Consider the following 17,382-nt stretch of genomic DNA (forward strand, 5'->3'; position numbering starts at 1 on the left):
TGAAACACAGAGTTAATGTTTCAGGTCCAATTACTCTGGTGACCTGAAGAGGGTTGGAAAATGATGGGTTTGTGTGCTGCTTGCAAAGGGAGATGAGGAGCAAGTGGAACAGAGTGTGAAGGTCCCAAAGCAAAAACAAAGGGACTACTGCAGGTAGTAAAGGAGTGATTGAAATACAATTTAGCTGTTAATCAGAGGTGTGGATAGTTGAGAATAGATTGGCCTTGCAGAGAATGAAGAGATGCAAAAACAAGACATGGTTGTTTGGGGGGGGCTGCTGGAGAAACAGGGAAAATAATACTCAGGATTTAAATTTCTTGATTTCAATATTGTCTTGAAAGCTGTAAAAGGTCTCAGCAGAAAATGAGGTGCTGTTTCTTCAAATTGCATTGGGGCTTGCTGGAGCATTGCAAAAGGCCTCAAATAAAAAATACTGGCACAAGACCAGGAAGGTGTATTCAAATGGCAAACAACTGGAAGAATGGTGTCAGCCTGTGGGGAGGTGTAGCTGTTCTGCAGTCTGTTTTCACTCTTGACAAATAGAGGAGACCACACTGTCAGCAGCAAATACATTGTAAAAGGTAAAGATTTTAATGTGAGATCAGGAAGTTAAATTTATCTCTTTCACCAAATTTTTCTTTTAAGATCTCAGATTTGGCATCAGTCATGTGTTACTCCCTTTGCACTGGCAATGATACATCTCTGATCCACATATAATACAGTTCTGGACTCCAATACACTTTGGAGTACACGGAAACCTATAAATGAAATGCTGAAGCTAGGACACTTTCAACAAAAGGTCAAACACCCAGCTCTATCTGAGAAGTGCATATATCAGAGCTTTTTCATGCTCTCTTAGCACTCATGCACTTTGCAACTACTTCAATGCTCACAACATCTCTGCCTTTTTTTTGCTTGTTGCCCACACAGCCAAAACATAAAGGCTCACAGTATTTCTAACCTACCTTGCCTTTTAGCACAGACATAAAACTGGGCAGCTTGTCATGTTTGGGGAAAGGTCCAGTGAGGGTTACCACCATCCTGGAGTTTAATGGGTATCGTGTACAATGATTTTGGCATTGCTAAGCTGCAAGGCTGGGAGGGTCAGGTGTAAAATATGAGATTAAAGAGCTAAATAGAAATGCCAACTGGCCTCTATGGGCCAAAGGTCAATCTCTCCTGCATTGCAACTGTGAAAGGCTATTCCTAACCTGTAGCTTTTGACCTGGCACATGGCTGGGCTTTAAGCCTAGCGCTGGTATCAGGAAATGCATAAGATCATGGCAGTAATTCGTATATTAATCCTACTGTGCCGTCACCAATGTGCCACCATAGAGGAGTGATGCATACAAAGAAGTGAACAAAGTAAAATTGTGTTAGAAGACTCACCAGAGGTGAAGCCCTCAATGAAACTCCCAAAATTGACACTTCGTTAAACTTTGAGAAAATTTAGCTCAGTTTCTAATGTAATTTGCAGCTTCAAATTGTGCCATGTTGAAGTACGAATGATTAAGATGGTGATCAAGGGACATAGCATTTTTTGAATGGTCTTTAAGATAACATGATTTCGTTTTGAGAAAACACTTTGAAAGGTTTAAAACACCTGATCTTGATCTCTTTTGACATTTGCTTCCAAGTTTTGGGAGTTGCTGACAGAAATAATCTCAGATGGGTTTGTTGTACTATTCTTGTTCGAAGAAGGTATTTTCAAAATTTTACCAGATATTCATCCAGGTTCTGTGTTGCTAGTAATATTGTCAACTGAATCCCACATTTCTTAAATCAGAACTGTGTTACTTCCCAAGCTGTGGGACTTACAAAAGGACCTATAGCCATGTAGGAAAAATTAATCTTGGTCATGCAGTCATTCCAAAAGGTGACTGGATTAACATTTAAGTGAGACAAGAACAAATATAAATTTAAGGTCATTACAATCAACTTTCACCTACTTCTGCAATCATCATCTATTTCATGTTTTATTTTAAATGTGATAAGTTCTAAAAATGTATCTTAAATATTAGAAGACATTACTTTTTTTTCTTAACAAATAATCTTACATATTGCATCTCATCTACTTATGAATTGAATTGAATTTATTGTCACGTGTGCCGAGGCACAGTGAAAAGTTTTGCCTTGCAAGCAATACAGTAGATCATGGTGTTAAATAGCAGAGATCAATAAATAGTAGGTAAACAGCGGCAAAAACAAAAAACACAGGTACAGATTATGGAAACAGGCCCTAAGTCCACACCGACCCTCTGAAGAGTAACCTACCCAGACACATTCCCCTACCCTACATTTACCCCTGACGAATGCACCTAAAACTATGGGCAATTTAGCACGGTCAACTCACCTTACCTGCACATCACTGGAATGTGATATAAACTGCACTAAATTCTTCCTTACACACATACTCAGAAAACCAGAACTGTGGTTAGGGACGGTGGTAGAAATGTGAGTGTCCTTTCCTCTCTTCTTCAGCATGAAATGATGAATTTGCAATAATTCAACAAGTTATCACATCCTTAGATGTCTCACATTTTTCCTATGAAGTAATGCTGGTATTGCAGATAAAAATAGCCAATGATTATTCTTTGCAAGGTTCTACAATCTATAAATGAGATGAATTACCTGTTTATTGTTTCTCTTCATATTGGTTGAAGATTAACATTGGCCAGGATAGGGAGAACAACTCCCTGCTTTTCAAAATGTCACATGTTTCATTTGCACCTCAGTTTTAAGCTGATTCAAAGGGTGGTACAGCTGACAATCGCCAGCTGCTCCATCAATGACGTTTCCTCCATAAGATCAGAATTGGGGATTGTTGCTGCCCAACAGGGATGTCTGCCAATAATTGCACACTGTTCAGCACCATTCACAACTCCTCAGATACTTAAGTAGTTCCTGTTCATAGAACAATACAGCGCAGAACAGGCCTTTCGGTCTTTGATCGACCCAAATGCAACAAGGTTTGGATAATTCCCCAAGTCAGTCCCCTGGGTATGTAACATTTGTGTCATACAAATGCCTGGCAAAATTCAATAAGAGGCAATCTAAACACTGGCCATTGACATTCCGTAGAGTTACCATCACTGAATGGTATCATCACCTATCAACATCCTAACAGTTACCATTGACCAGAAACTCAATTGAGCTTGCCATAAAAATGTAGTGCCTACAAATCAGGTCAAAAGGTAGGAATAGTGCAGTAACTCACCTCCTGGCTCCCCAAAGCCTGTCTGCCATTTACAAGGCACAAGGAAGGAGTATGATAGAATACTCCCTACTTGCTAGGATACATGCAGCTCCAATAACAAGGAAGCTTGAGAATAACCAGGACAAAGCTGCCTGCTCGACTGACATCATTTCCACTTTGTTGACCACCAATGCTTAGTCGCAGCAGTATGTACTATCTATAAGATGCACTGCAGAAACTCAGCAAATATCCTTCAATAGCATCTTCCAGACCCCTACCACTTCCATCTAGATGGACAAAGGCAACAGATACTTGGGAAGATCACCACCTTCACCCCTCCAAGCCACTCATAATCCTGACTTGGAAATGTATTGCATTTCTTTCATTGTGGCTGCGCCAAAATCCTGGAATACCCTCCCTGAGGGCACTGTGGGTCTATCAAAGGGATATGGACTGCAGCAGTTCAAGGCAGCTCATCAACACATTCTCAAGAGCAACAAGGGATAGACAATAAATGTTGGCCAGCCAGCAGTACCACATAAGTGATAAATAAAAAAAGACACTCCATCAGAGTACATCAATTTGAACACTCAATCTTTTGAGTCATAGATTTTGGCTAATTTACAGCCAGACTTATCCTTATAATTTCAATCTCATTCTAACACAATGTTCACTAAGCATGTTAGTATTCAGGCTTACACACCTTTTAACGGGAGCTCATTTTGTGTACGTATGCTTTGAGGTACACATTTCAAATATCTTAAACCTATCCAGGTATTGTATTCTCTCGCTCCACTATCATAATTGAAACAAGATGATTGTATCAAAATATAAAAGACTTGGGTTATGCTCCTCCTCAGATAATTTTTTCATAGCAAAATACTCACTTTCACGGTTGGTCTAAACAATTAACAATCTTTCCCTTCTTTTTTGGACTCCCTAAACTATGTAACAGTGGACTGAAAAATATCCTGAGCAATTAAACAAGCTGCCTTAAGCAGTGCCTTTCTATTTGATTAACTTCATTAATAGCCATGCAATATGAAACATCACAAGGTATTTTACCATCTTTCCTACCTCCACACATGGTAACTATGAAATGTATGGAAGCAAGCTCTAGCCAAGTTTCAGGCGTGAGCCTAATTATTGCTATGAGCTTTTGATGTGTATAATTAAATGAAAAGTTTGAAGTAACCAAAGTTGAGACTCTCATTTCCAGTTTTATGTTCCAAAAGGACAACTGGTGAAGACTTGAGCCTGTCTTTGCACAATTTTACAAGCACTCATTTCAGAATTGAGTTTTGGTCTCTGTCTATTTATCGAGGAACAAGTAAATTCCCTTTTAATACTAATTAATAATATAAATATCCCATCCCATGTTGCAAAATCTTGATTACCCTGTTCTATCTTAGTAAGGTAAATATTCAAATAACGTAACAAAATTTATATTCTATGTTTACAACAAAAAATTCGTGACTAGCAAGGGTCTATGTTTACGTGCATTAACTTAAAAGCTGCTTGAACTGCAACACAAGAGTAATGCAAAATGGAAGGGTTCAGATGAAATAGTACCATGCTCAAGTAAAACAGTACTATAAAGTAAAAATTGCTGACCAGATTTTTTTGATTGCAGTGGGAAACTTCAATTACTGCTATCTAAATTTACTATTAAATTCTTTGCATTTAATTTTCCAATATGACTCCACTGCTCTGCCATTTGAGTTTAATTATTAAAATGGAGAAATTCTTTGCAACAGTTCATTGGACAGTACACAGCATCATGTGATTATGGTCTGTATGCCTCACAAGATTATCACACATAGGTTCATTCATTTATGTTTGTCAAAGTGTAGAACTCTTTCAGGAATCCTGCCCCTTCCCTTTAAAATCATTCTGTCTTCATAGACACGAATAGTACCAAATGCATGGCTTTCTGGTGGTGTTTCAATCACACCTTCCAAGGTAAGATGGTGAATTCCATGATCATCCAAGTAGTAACCACCATCATGATTATGGCCTGCAATAAAACATACTACACTTGTGTGTGCATGCAACACCGAGAGGATTTCATCATAGTTCCAGGCAACGCATATTTGATCTGTCGAGTCTGGGTGGACAGGAAGATGACCTGCATTAAGAAAACAGTTCACAATTACATTACCATTTTCCCATTTTCTAATACACATTTACATGCTTTTTGCTGAGTTGGTCATACCTGGTCAAATATACATAAACAAATTCACTCTATATGTCATCCAGTACTTTAGTCAAACCAAGTCAAAAATAACTGGTAAGAAAAATGGCTACAGCTGTATAAGAGGTAACTTGAGACCAATAAAACAATGAAGAGGTTACAGCACAATGTGTTAGTCTCTAAACTATAGTTACTTAAGAACTCTGGATGTCTCTGCTTCTCAGGCATGTCATGCAAATCCTGATTTAATTTTAATACTTGCAGTTAATTAATAGGCTTTGGTTTTATTCTTTCATGGTATGAGGGCATTGCTGGCTAGGCCAGTATTTATTGCCCATCACTAATTGCCGTGAGGACAGTTAAGAATTAACCACATTGTTGTGGGTCTGGAATCACAGAGGCCAGACCAGGCAAGGATGGCAGTTTTCTTCTTTAAAGAACATTAGTGAATCAGATGGGTTTTTCCAATAATCAACAATGGATTGCTAGACTTTTAATTCCAGATATTTTTTTGAATTCAAATTCCATCATCGCCGCAGCAGGATTTGAACCTGGGTCCCCAGAACATTACCTGGGTTTCTGGGTTAAGAGTCCAATGGCAATACCACTAAGTCATTGCCTCCTCTGAGAGAAAATCTTAAAATGAAGCTGAGGTTATTCAATACACTGATTGTCAAAATGAAGAAGCACCTTAATATGTGCAATTTCATGCCTAAGCATTGTAACACTATTTTTTTAAAAAAGTCATTCATGGGAGGATGCTGTTGTTGACCTAGTCAGAATTTATTGCCTAACCCTAATTACCCAGAGGTGAGTTAAGAGTCAGCCATATTGTTGTGGGATATAGATTTACATGTAACAATGGAAGTTTTCTAGTCATCATTAGACTCTTAATTCCAGATTTTAATTAAATTCAAATTCCACCATCTGCCACAGCAGGATTCTAACCTGGGTCCTAACAGGATTCTAACCTAGAAAGGTAGCCGGTAATATTAAGAAAGATTGCAAGACCTTTTCTAGATATATAAAGAGCAAATGAGAGGCAAAGTGGACATTGGGCTGCTGGAAAAGTAGCTATGGGGAACAAAGAAATGGCTGAGGAATTGAGTAAGTATTTTGTGTCAGTCTTCACGGTGGAAGACATGAGTAATATCCAAAGCATTCAGAAAGTTTGGTGGGGGGGGGGGGGAGAAATGGAGGTAATACTGTAGCCATCACCAAGAAAAAAGGTGCTAGAAAAACTGAAAGATCTGAAAGTGGATAAATTGCCTGGACTGGATGGGCTGCACCTTAGAGTTCTGAAGGAGATAGCTGAAGAAATAGTGGATCTTTGTGGTATGACTGGAGTCAGGGAGGATCCCAGAGGATTGGAAACTTGCTAATGTAAAAACCCTCTATTTATGAAGTGAGTAAGGCAAAAGATAGGAGATTATAGGCCAATTAGCCTGGCCTCAGACCTTTGGAGATTATTGCGAAGCATGAGATTTCTGAATACTTGGAACTGCATGGTAAAATGGGGCAAAGCCAGCATGGTTTCATCAAGAGGAGGTCATACCTGACAACTCTGCTAGAATTCGTTGAGGAGGAATGAGCAGGTTAGACCAAGGAGAGCCAATGGATGTTATCTATCTGGACTTACAGAATGATAGGATACCGCACAGGAAGCTACTCAGTAAGATAAGGATCCATGGTGTTACAGGCCAGGTACTAACATGGAAAGAAACTTGGCTGGCTGGCAGAAGGCAAACAGTGGAAATAAAAAAGTCCTTCTTAGGATGGAAGCCAGTGACTTTGTTCCACAAGGATTGCTGTTTGGACCACAACTTTTTATCTGGCTATCTTTGCACATGTTACAAAGATAGGTGATGGGGCAAGCAGTAGTGAGGAAGTGGAAAAGTTGCAGAAAGATTTAGACAGGTCAAGAGAGTGGGCAAAGAGATGGCAGATAAAATACAACATGGGAAGGTGTGAGGTTATACACTTTGGTAAGAAGAAGAGAGGCATGGACTATTCTCTAGATAAGGAGAAAATTCAGAAATCTGAAGTGTAACGGAACTTGGGAGTCCTAGTTCAGGTTTCTCTTAAGATAAACTTGCAGATTGAGTCGAAAAGCAAAGACAATGTTGTCATTCATCTAGACAGGACTAAAATATAAAAGCAGGGATGTACTTTTGAGGCTTTATAAGGCTCTGGTCAGACCACATTTAGAGTATAGTGAGAAATTCTGGGTCCCATACCTCAAGAAAGATGTATTGGCCCTGGAGCAGATCCAGTGGAGGTTCACGAGAATGATCCCAGGAATGAAAGGCTTAACATATGAGGAATGTTTGAGGATTCTGGGACTATACTTGATGGAGCTCAGAAGGGTGAGGGGGATCTGATTGAAACCTACAGAATATTGAACGGCCTGGACAGAGTGGATGTTGGGAAGATGTTTGCAGGAGAGATGAGGACCCAAAGGCACAGTCCAGGGTAAAGGAAAGACCTTTTGAATGGAGATAAGGAGAAACCTCTTCAGCCAGAGAGTGGTGAATCTATGGAATTCATTGCTACAGAAGGCTGCAGAGGCCAGGTCACTGAGTATATTTAAACAGAGATAGACAGGTTCTTGATTACCAAGGGGATCAAAGGCCACAGGGAGCAAGCAGGAAAATGGGGTTGAAAAATCTATCAGCTATGACTGAATGGCATAATTTCTGCTCCTTATGTCTTCTAGCCCTCAGAACATTAACAGGATCTCTGGATTACCTGCCCAGCAGTAATACCATCAGGACTTCACATATCAACATGAAACTGCAGTTTCTTTGCATTAATACCAAGACTTTCGTGTGACAGGCCTAAAGGATGAATGGCAGATAACGTGAATAATAGGAAAAAAACTGAACTGCAAATTTTCTAAAAATCTAGAAAAGGAAATTTCACAATAAAGTTACAATGTCACTTATGTAAGGGTGACCAAAAGTTTGCTTGCAGCAATGAATTCTTCAGATATGACCAATTAATCTGCACTTTTGCAGCACTGATTGAGGAAGGAATGTTGGCCAGGAAGTTGCAAACTCTTTGTTGATCTTTTAGTCAACTTACTGCTGAAATGACTTCTTCACCCTCTTGAATTGCCAATCAGTATGTGTGACCTTTAAATGATATGTTCCACTGAAGATAGTAAATACAATGGTGCAGTACTTCATCAAAACTTCAGAATCAACTTTGATTTTGTGCTGAAATAAGGGACTGATAAACTGATAAGTAAGCAAGAGGAAATGAAATAATTTTTGACTGGGAAATGAATTATTGCATTTATTCAAGATTTGACTCTAACTATAGGTATATCTTGGTTAGAGGACATGCTATGTATTTTGTGCAGTCCTTTCAGTTGAAATTTTTTACGCATGCATTTTTAATGCCAGCTTTGCTTAGTTGCTAGCATGCTTGTTCAAGTCAGAAACAACGGATAGTACTGACACCTAAACTGGAAGGTTCTGGGCTCACCATGGACAAAATTTCTTAACCTAGGCTTTCAAAACAAAAGGGTAATGGATCTGGGCATTGCCTATCCCTAACTGGCCTTGGTATAGGGACCTTAGAAAGCACTGGAGTTGCAATCAGCAACACTAGAGCCGATCATCTAGTCATGCACTTGCTGCTTATGCAAAATTGCTCTATTCAAAAGAGAATCCTTTGGTTGTAAAATACTTCAGGGGTATCCTGGGGATGTCATCGAAGAATGTGGTACTGGAAAAGCACAGCTGGTCAGGCAGCACCTGAGGAGCAGAAGAGTTGACATTTCAAGCATAAGCTCTTCATCAGGAATGGGGAAGTGATCTAAGGATACTGATGGATAAATGGAAGGGGGGTGGTGCTAGGTAAGATAGCTGGAAATGCAATAGGTAGATGGAGGTAGGAGCAGATAGGGGGAGATGGTGATAGGTCAGAGCGGCTAAGTGGAAAGGAAGATGGACAGGTAGGACAGGTCAAGAGGGAGGTACCAAGTTGGAAGGCTGGCTCTGGAATAAGTGGAGGGAGGGGAAAAGAAAAAACTGGTGAAATCTACATTGATCCGGTGAGGTTGGAAGGTCCCAAGGTGGAAGATGACGCATTCTTCCTCCAGGCGTTGGGTGGCTAGAGTTTGGAGGTGGAGGCGGCCCAGGACTTGCACGTCCTTGGCTGAGTGGGAGGGGGAGTTAAAGCATTTGGTAGTGGGGTTGTTTAGTGCTTGTGTCCGAGATTCTCTGAAACGTTCTTCAAGTTGGCGTCCTATCTACCCAAGGTTGAGGAAACGACACAGACAGCAACACGCAGTAGATGACGTGTGTGGAAGTACAGGAGAATCTCTGTTGGATTTGGAAGGATCCTTTGGGGCCTTGGACAGTGGTGAGTAGGGGGGTGTGGCCGCAGGTTTTGGACTTCTTGCAATGGCAAGGGAAGGGGCCAGGAGTAGAGGATGGGAGCCATGGACTTAACAAGGGAGTTGCAGAGGGAATGATCTCTGTGGAATGCTGAAAGGGGTGGGGAGGGAAATAGATCCCTGGAGGTGGGATCTGTTTGTAGGTGGCGGAAATGGTGGAGGATTGGTGTATCTGGAGGTTGGTAGGGGTGGAAGGTGAGGACCGGTGGTTTCTGTCCTTGTTGCGATTGAAGGGGTGGGTTTCAAAGACAGAGGTAAGTGAAGTGGAGGACATGCGCTGAGGGCATTGTTGACCACGTGGAAGGGGAAATTGCAGTCCTTGAAGGAGGTGGCCATCTGGAGTGTTCTATGGTGGAACTGGTCCTCCTGGGAGCAGATGTGGCAGAGGCAGAAGAATTGTGAGTAAGGATCCTGAGGATGTGAAAACAAGTATCGATACAAGTCAAGGCTCAGTACCCGTGATTGTAAGTTTCTGTGATAAGAATGAGTTCAATGTTTTCTCAGCTAATTTTTGTTTGACTTGGGGGGATTTGGGTGTTGCTGGCAGACCAGCATTCATTACCCGTACTTCACTGTCCTTGAGAAGATGGTGGTGAGCTGTAAGATGTAGAAGAATGGAACAAAATAAATTATTTTGAATTCATAGAATCATTGTGGATGCAGACCATTTGCTCCATCAAGTCCACACTGATCATCTGAGGAACATGCCACCCAGGCCTGTTCCCTGACACGATCCCTGTAACCCTGCATTTCCCATGGCTAATCCACCTAGCCTGCACAACCCTGGACACTATGGGCAATTTAGCATGGCCAATCCACCTAACTTGCACATCTTTGGATTGTGGGATAAAACCCACGCTAGACAGAACCAGGAAAAGACATAGGGTGAATGATGCAAACTCCACAAAGACAATTGCCGAGGAGGAAATGAACCCAGGTCCCTGGTGCTGTGAGACAGCAGTGCTAATCACAGAGCCACAGATTCCAATTCTCAGAAAATATACTGAAAAATATTTGCCTCAGATCAGAAAACTTTGCCTAATTTGACCTACAAAGTTTATCTCCTCATGCTCAAGGTCTGCTGGACTTCAAACCTCATATATATTGCCACTGTCTATATTTTTCAAGTAAATCCAAGTAGAAATCTAAATAAATTGTACACATAACCTGTGTGAAAGACATAAATCATACAAGTGCCTGACACAATTTATACTCTACTTGCAATCGGTGGTCACATCAATCTCAACAATTATCAGAGTATTAAAATAAAACTTCAAGTGCATAGGTTTGTTTTTGTACAAGATTACATAGAAATGTCAGAGGAACCAAACTAACTCCCGTAACAAAGGAGCTACCACGAGAGACGCACATAATTCAACTAAAACTTTAACTTTTGTGTTCGAAGAACATTTCTAGCATGCCATTATATTAATGCTGTGCAAAAGATGTTTTTGGACATATTTCCAAAGTGGCAATAAAAGGGGGTGAGTTGACTCCTGAACACAGAAAAGAAGGAATGTAACTCGCTGCAAACAAAAGGAGACAGGAAATTTGCACCTTTCACCTGCTCATGACACTACTCATCAAAGATTATATCTGCTATACAATAACATCCTTAGATCCATGATTGGTTTTTAAAGTTACCTTTCAAATTTAATGATTCTCTTCGTTTTGGTATTCACACATCATTTCTACTCCAAGAAAACAAGTCTGATTTATTTAAACCAAGATTACCATCAAAACAAATACATGATAAACCTAGTTACTGAAAATAAATAATAAAACAAACTACTGCAGATGCTGAATATTTAAAACAAAAACTGATGAGTTCCAATGAATAGCCACCGGATTCAAAATGTTAACCCTCTTTCTCCCTACAGACGCAGCCAGACCTGCTGAGTTTTGCCAGCAATTTATTTTTGTGTTATTGAAACTATATCTCCTAATTTATCAAGGATGTAATTACTTACCAATGACTGTAACCTTTTCCTGGTTATTATCAGAGAAAGTGAGTATCTTGTTTAGCCATTCCATCTGTTCTTGACTGAAACCTCCATTGAATGCCAGAAAGCGTGAATTCAGTCCATAGAGACCTGCCAATCAAATACATGCAACTAATACGTTTTCAACTTACATTGAGCCACTTGTATTGATCGTTATTAATTATATATCTTTTAATTTGTAGCAATGCTTATGCATTTTGCTATTTTTGAAGCTTGCAATTTCACATAACAGACTAATAACTGATTTCTGAAAGTATCTCAGCATCTGTTAACACAGCAAATACAACGTACGACTATTGTCCAAAAAACAAACAGATGACCCACATGAGATAGAATGGAGTGGTGATGGTACTTCAGGGGTGTCAACACATATTTTGAATTTGCTTACATATGAGTTTTTGGGTCAGTAAAAATGGTTTGTTGGTAGCAATACTACATTTTTAAATTTCCATTGTAAATTCCTATGTACATAATATAAAGGGAACTCTCTATAAACTAGTGACAACCTAATTACATTCTCTGGCTGATTCTGTCATGCAGCACCTTCGAAGGGCAAGTTGTAATTACAACCGCAATAGCTTTTACACATAATGTGATACAGACCGTTTTATTTTACACAATTCATTCCATTTTACAGATTTTTCCATTTAAAGCTAACCATTGGCCTTTTTGAAATGGAAAACATCAACAGGAAGTGCACACAAAGCAAAACCAAAATTGTACGACAAACACACAGAAAAATAACTGTTTACCTTTGGGGCTATTAAGATTTTCATTTCTGTTGTTTGATTTCAGTTTCTGTAGTGAATAGCGATGTTTCTTGCTATCTTTTTTCCTTCCCAGAACACTGAGATCATATGTGTCAGTTAATATGAAGCGGAATTTAGGAAATGGACTAAAATGATAGCCATAAAAGGCCTCAGGATCATTGGGATCATCAGGGTCCAAGTCTGATTGAATGCTGCTGTCTCCATTATCAAAGAGTTTGCCATTTCCTAAGTGTTTGCTATTGAGAGCCGAGTTAAGTAGCTGTTCCCTGTTAAAATTATAAAATTCATGATTTCCCCAGATATGGTGAACTGGAGACGGAGACTTTGCAAATTCATTTATGACCACTTGAAGTGCATGATCTGACGACTTTAGCTGTGAATTGCATCCATCAATGATGTCGCCAAGCTGCAGAATAAACCTGGGAGTGATCACTTCTTCATTCCATTCTCGAAGAGCACTGCGGAGCAAGTGGAGGCTGTTTCTATAGTAACGTTCTCTTGTCCTTGAATAATTGAAGCCATTCTCTGTGTCAGCATACTGAATGTCTGCTATGACTCCAAAAGTAAAACACAGGTTGACTTCTGCTACTTCAGTCTCCATCCTTTTAAATATTTCACTTGCACATGCCCACCATCTTAAAAACAAAAGCGGTAGCTGAGAACAGTCACCTGGATTTAATAAGACGGACTAATGTCTATGGCGCAAAGATGGAGTACACAGGTTGTAGAACATACCTTTGTGTCAATTTGCTGTTCCTGAGGCATTCAACATGAATCTAATGTTAACCAAAAAAAACAAAAGAACTGTGCATGCCAGAAATCAGAAATAAAAGTAGAAAGTGCTGGAAAAACTCAGCAGGTCTGGCAGCATCTGTGGAGAGAAAGCAGAGTTAATGTTTCAGGTTCTAAAGAAGGGTCACTGGACCTGAAACGATAACTCTGACTTCTTTCCACAGATGCTAACAGACCTGCTTAGTATCTCCAGCAATTTCTGCTTCTGTTTGATATTAATCTAATGTAAATGCTGCCCACAAAAAGGAGGTAATGCAGATATATGGGCAAAAACAGGAGGATTTTACAATAACAGCTCTTAAAAAAAAGTTTGCCAAATAAAAATCCACTTTCTCCCTAGCTATATCTATCATGGAGTTCCTCGGGTGTCCTGAAGCTAAGCAGAAATGTGTGCTGAGAGGAAGACGTGAAGCAGTGTTAATTGGATTTGGACAAACTTTGAGTGGGCAAGAAATAGAATATAATTTGGAAAAATGTTAGATTATCCACTTTAGTAGGAGGAATAGATGCGCAGAGTATTTCTTATTTGGAAAGTATATATCAAAGGAACTGAGATTCCTTGTCAATAAGTCATTCATGGCTAATATGCAGGTGCAGCAAGCCATTAGGAAGGCTAATGGAATGGTAGCCTTTACCACAAGAAGATTAAAGTATGGCATAATGAAAACTTGTTTCAATTGTGTAAGAGCTTGGTATTACCATAGAAGGAGTGCAACAAAGATTCGTCAGACTTGTTCACAGGACACAGGGACTGTCCTCTGGAGAGAGATTGGATAAACCTAACCTGTATTCTCTGGAATTTAGAATAAGAGGTGATTGCTTTGAATTTTATAAAATACATAAAGGGATAAATAATGTAAATATGGGTAAGATGTTCCATCTGGCTGGAGAATCTTGAATCAGGGGTACAATTTAAAAATAAGTTGGATCCAATTTAGGATGAGACAAGGTGAATTTTTTTTATTCACAAAGTTGTAACTCTTTGAAATTCGCCAGCACAGACGGCTGGGAAATCTCAGTCTTTGAGTACATTGAAAGGAGCAGATTACCTTTTCAAATTACCTTTGGCATTGGTGTGAGGATAGTTGGGTAACTGGCATTGAAGTGTCCAACTGTTCATCATCAGTCAAGAGTGTGTTGCTGGAAAAGCACAGCAGGTCAGGCAGCATCCGAGGAGCAGGAGAATCGACGTTTCGGGCATAAGCCCTTTCCTGATGAAGGGCTTATGCCCGAAACGTTGATTCTCCTGCTTCTCGGATGCTGCTTTACCTGCTGTGCTTTTCCAGCAACACACTCTAAACTCTGATCTCCAGCATCTGCATTCCTCACTTTCTCCAAATTGTTCTTCATTTTGGATTGCGGAGCAGATTTAATAGGCTGAATGGTCCTATTCCTTTTCCTGTATTCCTAGACAGCTAATCCCACCTGGTCAAAACCAGAGTTAGCAAAACTTGTTGAACAGTTCAATCATTTCACTTGTACTATTTTTACTTCTAAATTCAATTATTACACTTTTGTCCTTCCATCCTTCAACCTCTCCAAATTTCAGCTTACATGTAAAACATGCCAAAGCTCAGTTATCCTATCCAACATAAAGTTTCAAGAACGCAAGAAAAAGGAGGTGCAGCAGATCAGTCAGACTATCAAACCTGCTCCACCACACTGGCAATGGCTCAGTGGTTGTTGCACATACACCCAAGTGAAACAATTAGGACTCAATGGCCATTATCTAATCATTAAGTTTTCCAGAGAAGTACAAACTAACTGGAGATTTGATAGAAGCTCATCATGGGCAGTAAGTAGTGGGGAATAACTCCCTCTTGTAAAATATTTGGGAATTCAAGGTTACAGATTTTAGAGTAACTGGGAAAAGCAGCAATTAAAGGGAAATATTTTCACTTATGATTTGGATAGGGGGTGAAGGCAGGAATAGGAAGTTGACTATAACCAAAAAACCTGCCTACCGAATGAACTCGGATTTCTCCAGTTTCCTCATTTCCCCTCCCCCCACCTTGTCTCAGTCGGTTCCCTCAACTCAGCACCGCCCTCCCAACCTACAATCCTCTTCCTGACCTCTCTGCCCCCACCCCACTCCGGCCTATCACCCTCACCTTGACCTCCTTCCACCTATCACATCTCCATCGCCCCTCCCTACCTTTTATCTGAGCCTGCCTGGCACCCTCCCCTCATTCCTGATGAAGGGCTCTGGCCCGAAACGTCGAATTTCCTGTTCCTTGGATGCTGCCTGACCTGCTGTGCTTTAACCAGCAACACATTTTCAACTATAACCAAAAAACATGCACAGCTACAGAAAATAAACGTGGTATTACGGCATTTACTATCTCAGAGGGCAAACCCAGGGTCAACGGGCCGAATGGCCCCCATCTATGCTGTAACCATGCTCAGTCCACATGAGGAAAAGAATTCCATAATACTACAGCCTAAACACCCCATAATATTAACCCCGTCTGTGAATTTCTCACCCCTTTCAGGATGGACTCCCCAATGAGTCCAGTCACCAAGACGCCAACGCCGGTGACAACATCAGGATACAACCGCTCCACTTACCCGCCTCGGCCCAACGGTCGGAGCCAACCGATAACCGCCAGCCACACCCCCCGCTGCGTCACTCCGTCCCTGGTGGGAACCCGCCAGCCACGCCCCCCTGCGTCACTACGTCCCCGGTGGGAATCCGCCAGCCCCGCCTCCCCGATGCGGATCCGTCAGCCCCGCCCCCAACTGCGTCAACTACGTCCCTGATGGGGATCCGCCAGCCCCGCCCCACGTGCGTCAACTACGTCCCAGATGGAATCCGCCAGCCACGCCCCCCGCTGCGTCACTCCGTCCCTGGTGGGAATCCGCCAGCCACGCCCCCTCTGCGTCCCTACGTCCCCGGTGGGAATCCGCCAGCCCCGCCTCCCCGGTGCGGATCCGTCAGCCCCGCCCCCAACTGCGTCAACTACGTCCCTGATGGGGATCCGCCAGCCCCGGCCCTCGCTGCGTCAACTACACCCCTTGATGGAGATCCGCCAGCCCCGCCCCCCTGCTAGTCCCGCCCACCCGCCGGGTGATCGACAGCAGCGTCCAGGCCCCGTCTCCTGTCGCGTCTCCGCCTGGCCCGCCACGCCACGCATCTCGCGTCACCACCAAACCCCGCCCCGCTCCTTTTCGCGTCACCGCCAGTCCAGCCCAGCCCCACCTCCGCGTCTCTGCCAGCCCCGCCCAGTCCGGAGGCCCTCCCACTCTAGCCCCGTCTCCTGTTGACACCCGGAAGTTGTGTCCGCCGTGACATCGACCTTTCTGACCAAATGCTGGGCGGAAACAATCAGCCCCGGGGTTAACTGCTGGATTCGTACAAAGTCTTTACGATAGTCCTCGGCCTAATTATATCAACACTTCATTCTTAATTGGTAGTCTGGATTAGGGCTAAATCAGGAGCATTTCACACAAAATCTCCTTGTGCTTAATCTGCTGTTTTGTTCATTTTAGCTGCTTTCAATTCTGGGATTAATGTTGAGTTCAACATCTTCAGATTGTGAACCCACTGTCATTTCTTCCCTTTGCTTTAGCTTCACTTATTACATTCTCTGTCACCATGTCCTCTCTCCCCTCCCCCTACCCCAGGGGGACTGTTCTTCCCAGTCTGGTAGTGAGACACACCATTGTTCTACCTTTCTCACATTAGCTTCTCTCTCCAGGAATACTGTCTGTCCCGCTGTGATCTCCAGCATTTATTCTTTTCAACACAGATTTCAGCATCTGCAGTAATTTGCTCCTCCAGTGACATAATGTTACCTACTTTAGAAAACAGTGGAGTTTTCCTGATGTCCCTAGTCCAAACCCAGGATTAGCAACAACTGGCTTATTTTATAAAATGTTTCTACTTTTTGGGTCAATTGTGATGATTATTTCTCTTTTAAGTTTGTTCCTCATTTTTCTTTGTTTTTGGGAAGGAAGAAGAACTTCAAAAATATTTGCTGTATGGAAGCTTTACCTGATCTAAAACTGAGAAGGAGTGGAAA

General features: G+C 41.5%; 2 protein-coding genes across 5 annotated transcripts in view; both read right to left on the minus strand.

The window, feature by feature from the left end:
• Nucleotides 1-15,993, minus strand: part of LOC132827660 (manganese-dependent ADP-ribose/CDP-alcohol diphosphatase-like) — a 33,111-nt gene extending 17,118 nt beyond the window's left edge. Inside the window, exons 1-2 of one of the 2 annotated variants that reach the window (XM_060844274.1) lie at nt 15,929-15,993; nt 11,766-11,888 (exon numbers count right to left, since the gene is read on the minus strand). The gene's annotated coding sequence lies outside the window, so the exon portion shown is untranslated. Of the gene's footprint in view, nt 1-11,765; nt 11,889-15,843 lie in introns of both variants that reach the window. The other variant, XM_060844276.1, reaches the window with a different exon arrangement.
• Nucleotides 1,540-15,997, minus strand: adprm (ADP-ribose/CDP-alcohol diphosphatase, manganese-dependent). 3 transcript variants are annotated; one of them, XM_060844271.1, is made up of 4 exons: nt 15,929-15,997; nt 12,551-13,203; nt 11,766-11,888; nt 1,540-5,324 (listed from the first exon to the last, which is right to left on the minus strand). In XM_060844271.1, the coding sequence occupies exons 2-4, from the start codon at nt 13,167-13,169 to the stop codon at nt 5,026-5,028; spliced, it is 1,041 nt and encodes a 346-aa protein (XP_060700254.1). In that variant the 5' UTR covers nt 13,170-13,203; nt 15,929-15,997; the 3' UTR covers nt 1,540-5,025. The 3 variants fall into 3 exon arrangements, with proteins under 3 accessions (XP_060700254.1, XP_060700255.1, XP_060700256.1); XM_060844272.1 differs by lacking the exon at nt 15,929-15,997 and adding an exon at nt 15,844-15,926; XM_060844273.1 differs by lacking the exon at nt 15,929-15,997 and adding an exon at nt 13,304-13,352.
• Between the last annotated feature and the right edge of the window lie 1,385 nt (nt 15,998-17,382).

The sequence above is a fragment of the Hemiscyllium ocellatum genome, chromosome 25 (genome assembly GCF_020745735.1).
Source record: "Hemiscyllium ocellatum isolate sHemOce1 chromosome 25, sHemOce1.pat.X.cur, whole genome shotgun sequence".
Taxonomy (NCBI): Eukaryota; Metazoa; Chordata; class Chondrichthyes; order Orectolobiformes; family Hemiscylliidae; genus Hemiscyllium; species Hemiscyllium ocellatum.

Coding starts and splice junctions, on each gene's coding strand:
- adprm (XM_060844271.1), bottom strand. CDS start 13,169: ATGGAGACTGAAGTAGCAGAAGTCAACCTGTGTTTTACTTTTGGAGTC. Junction 11,889..12,550: donor AAATCTTAATAGCCCCAAAG/GTAAACAGTTAT, acceptor TTTGATTGGCAG/GTCTCTATGGACTGAATTCA. Junction 5,325..11,765: donor GGAAAAGGTTACAGTCATTG/GTAAGTAATTAC, acceptor TTCTTAATGCAG/GTCATCTTCCTGTCCACCCA.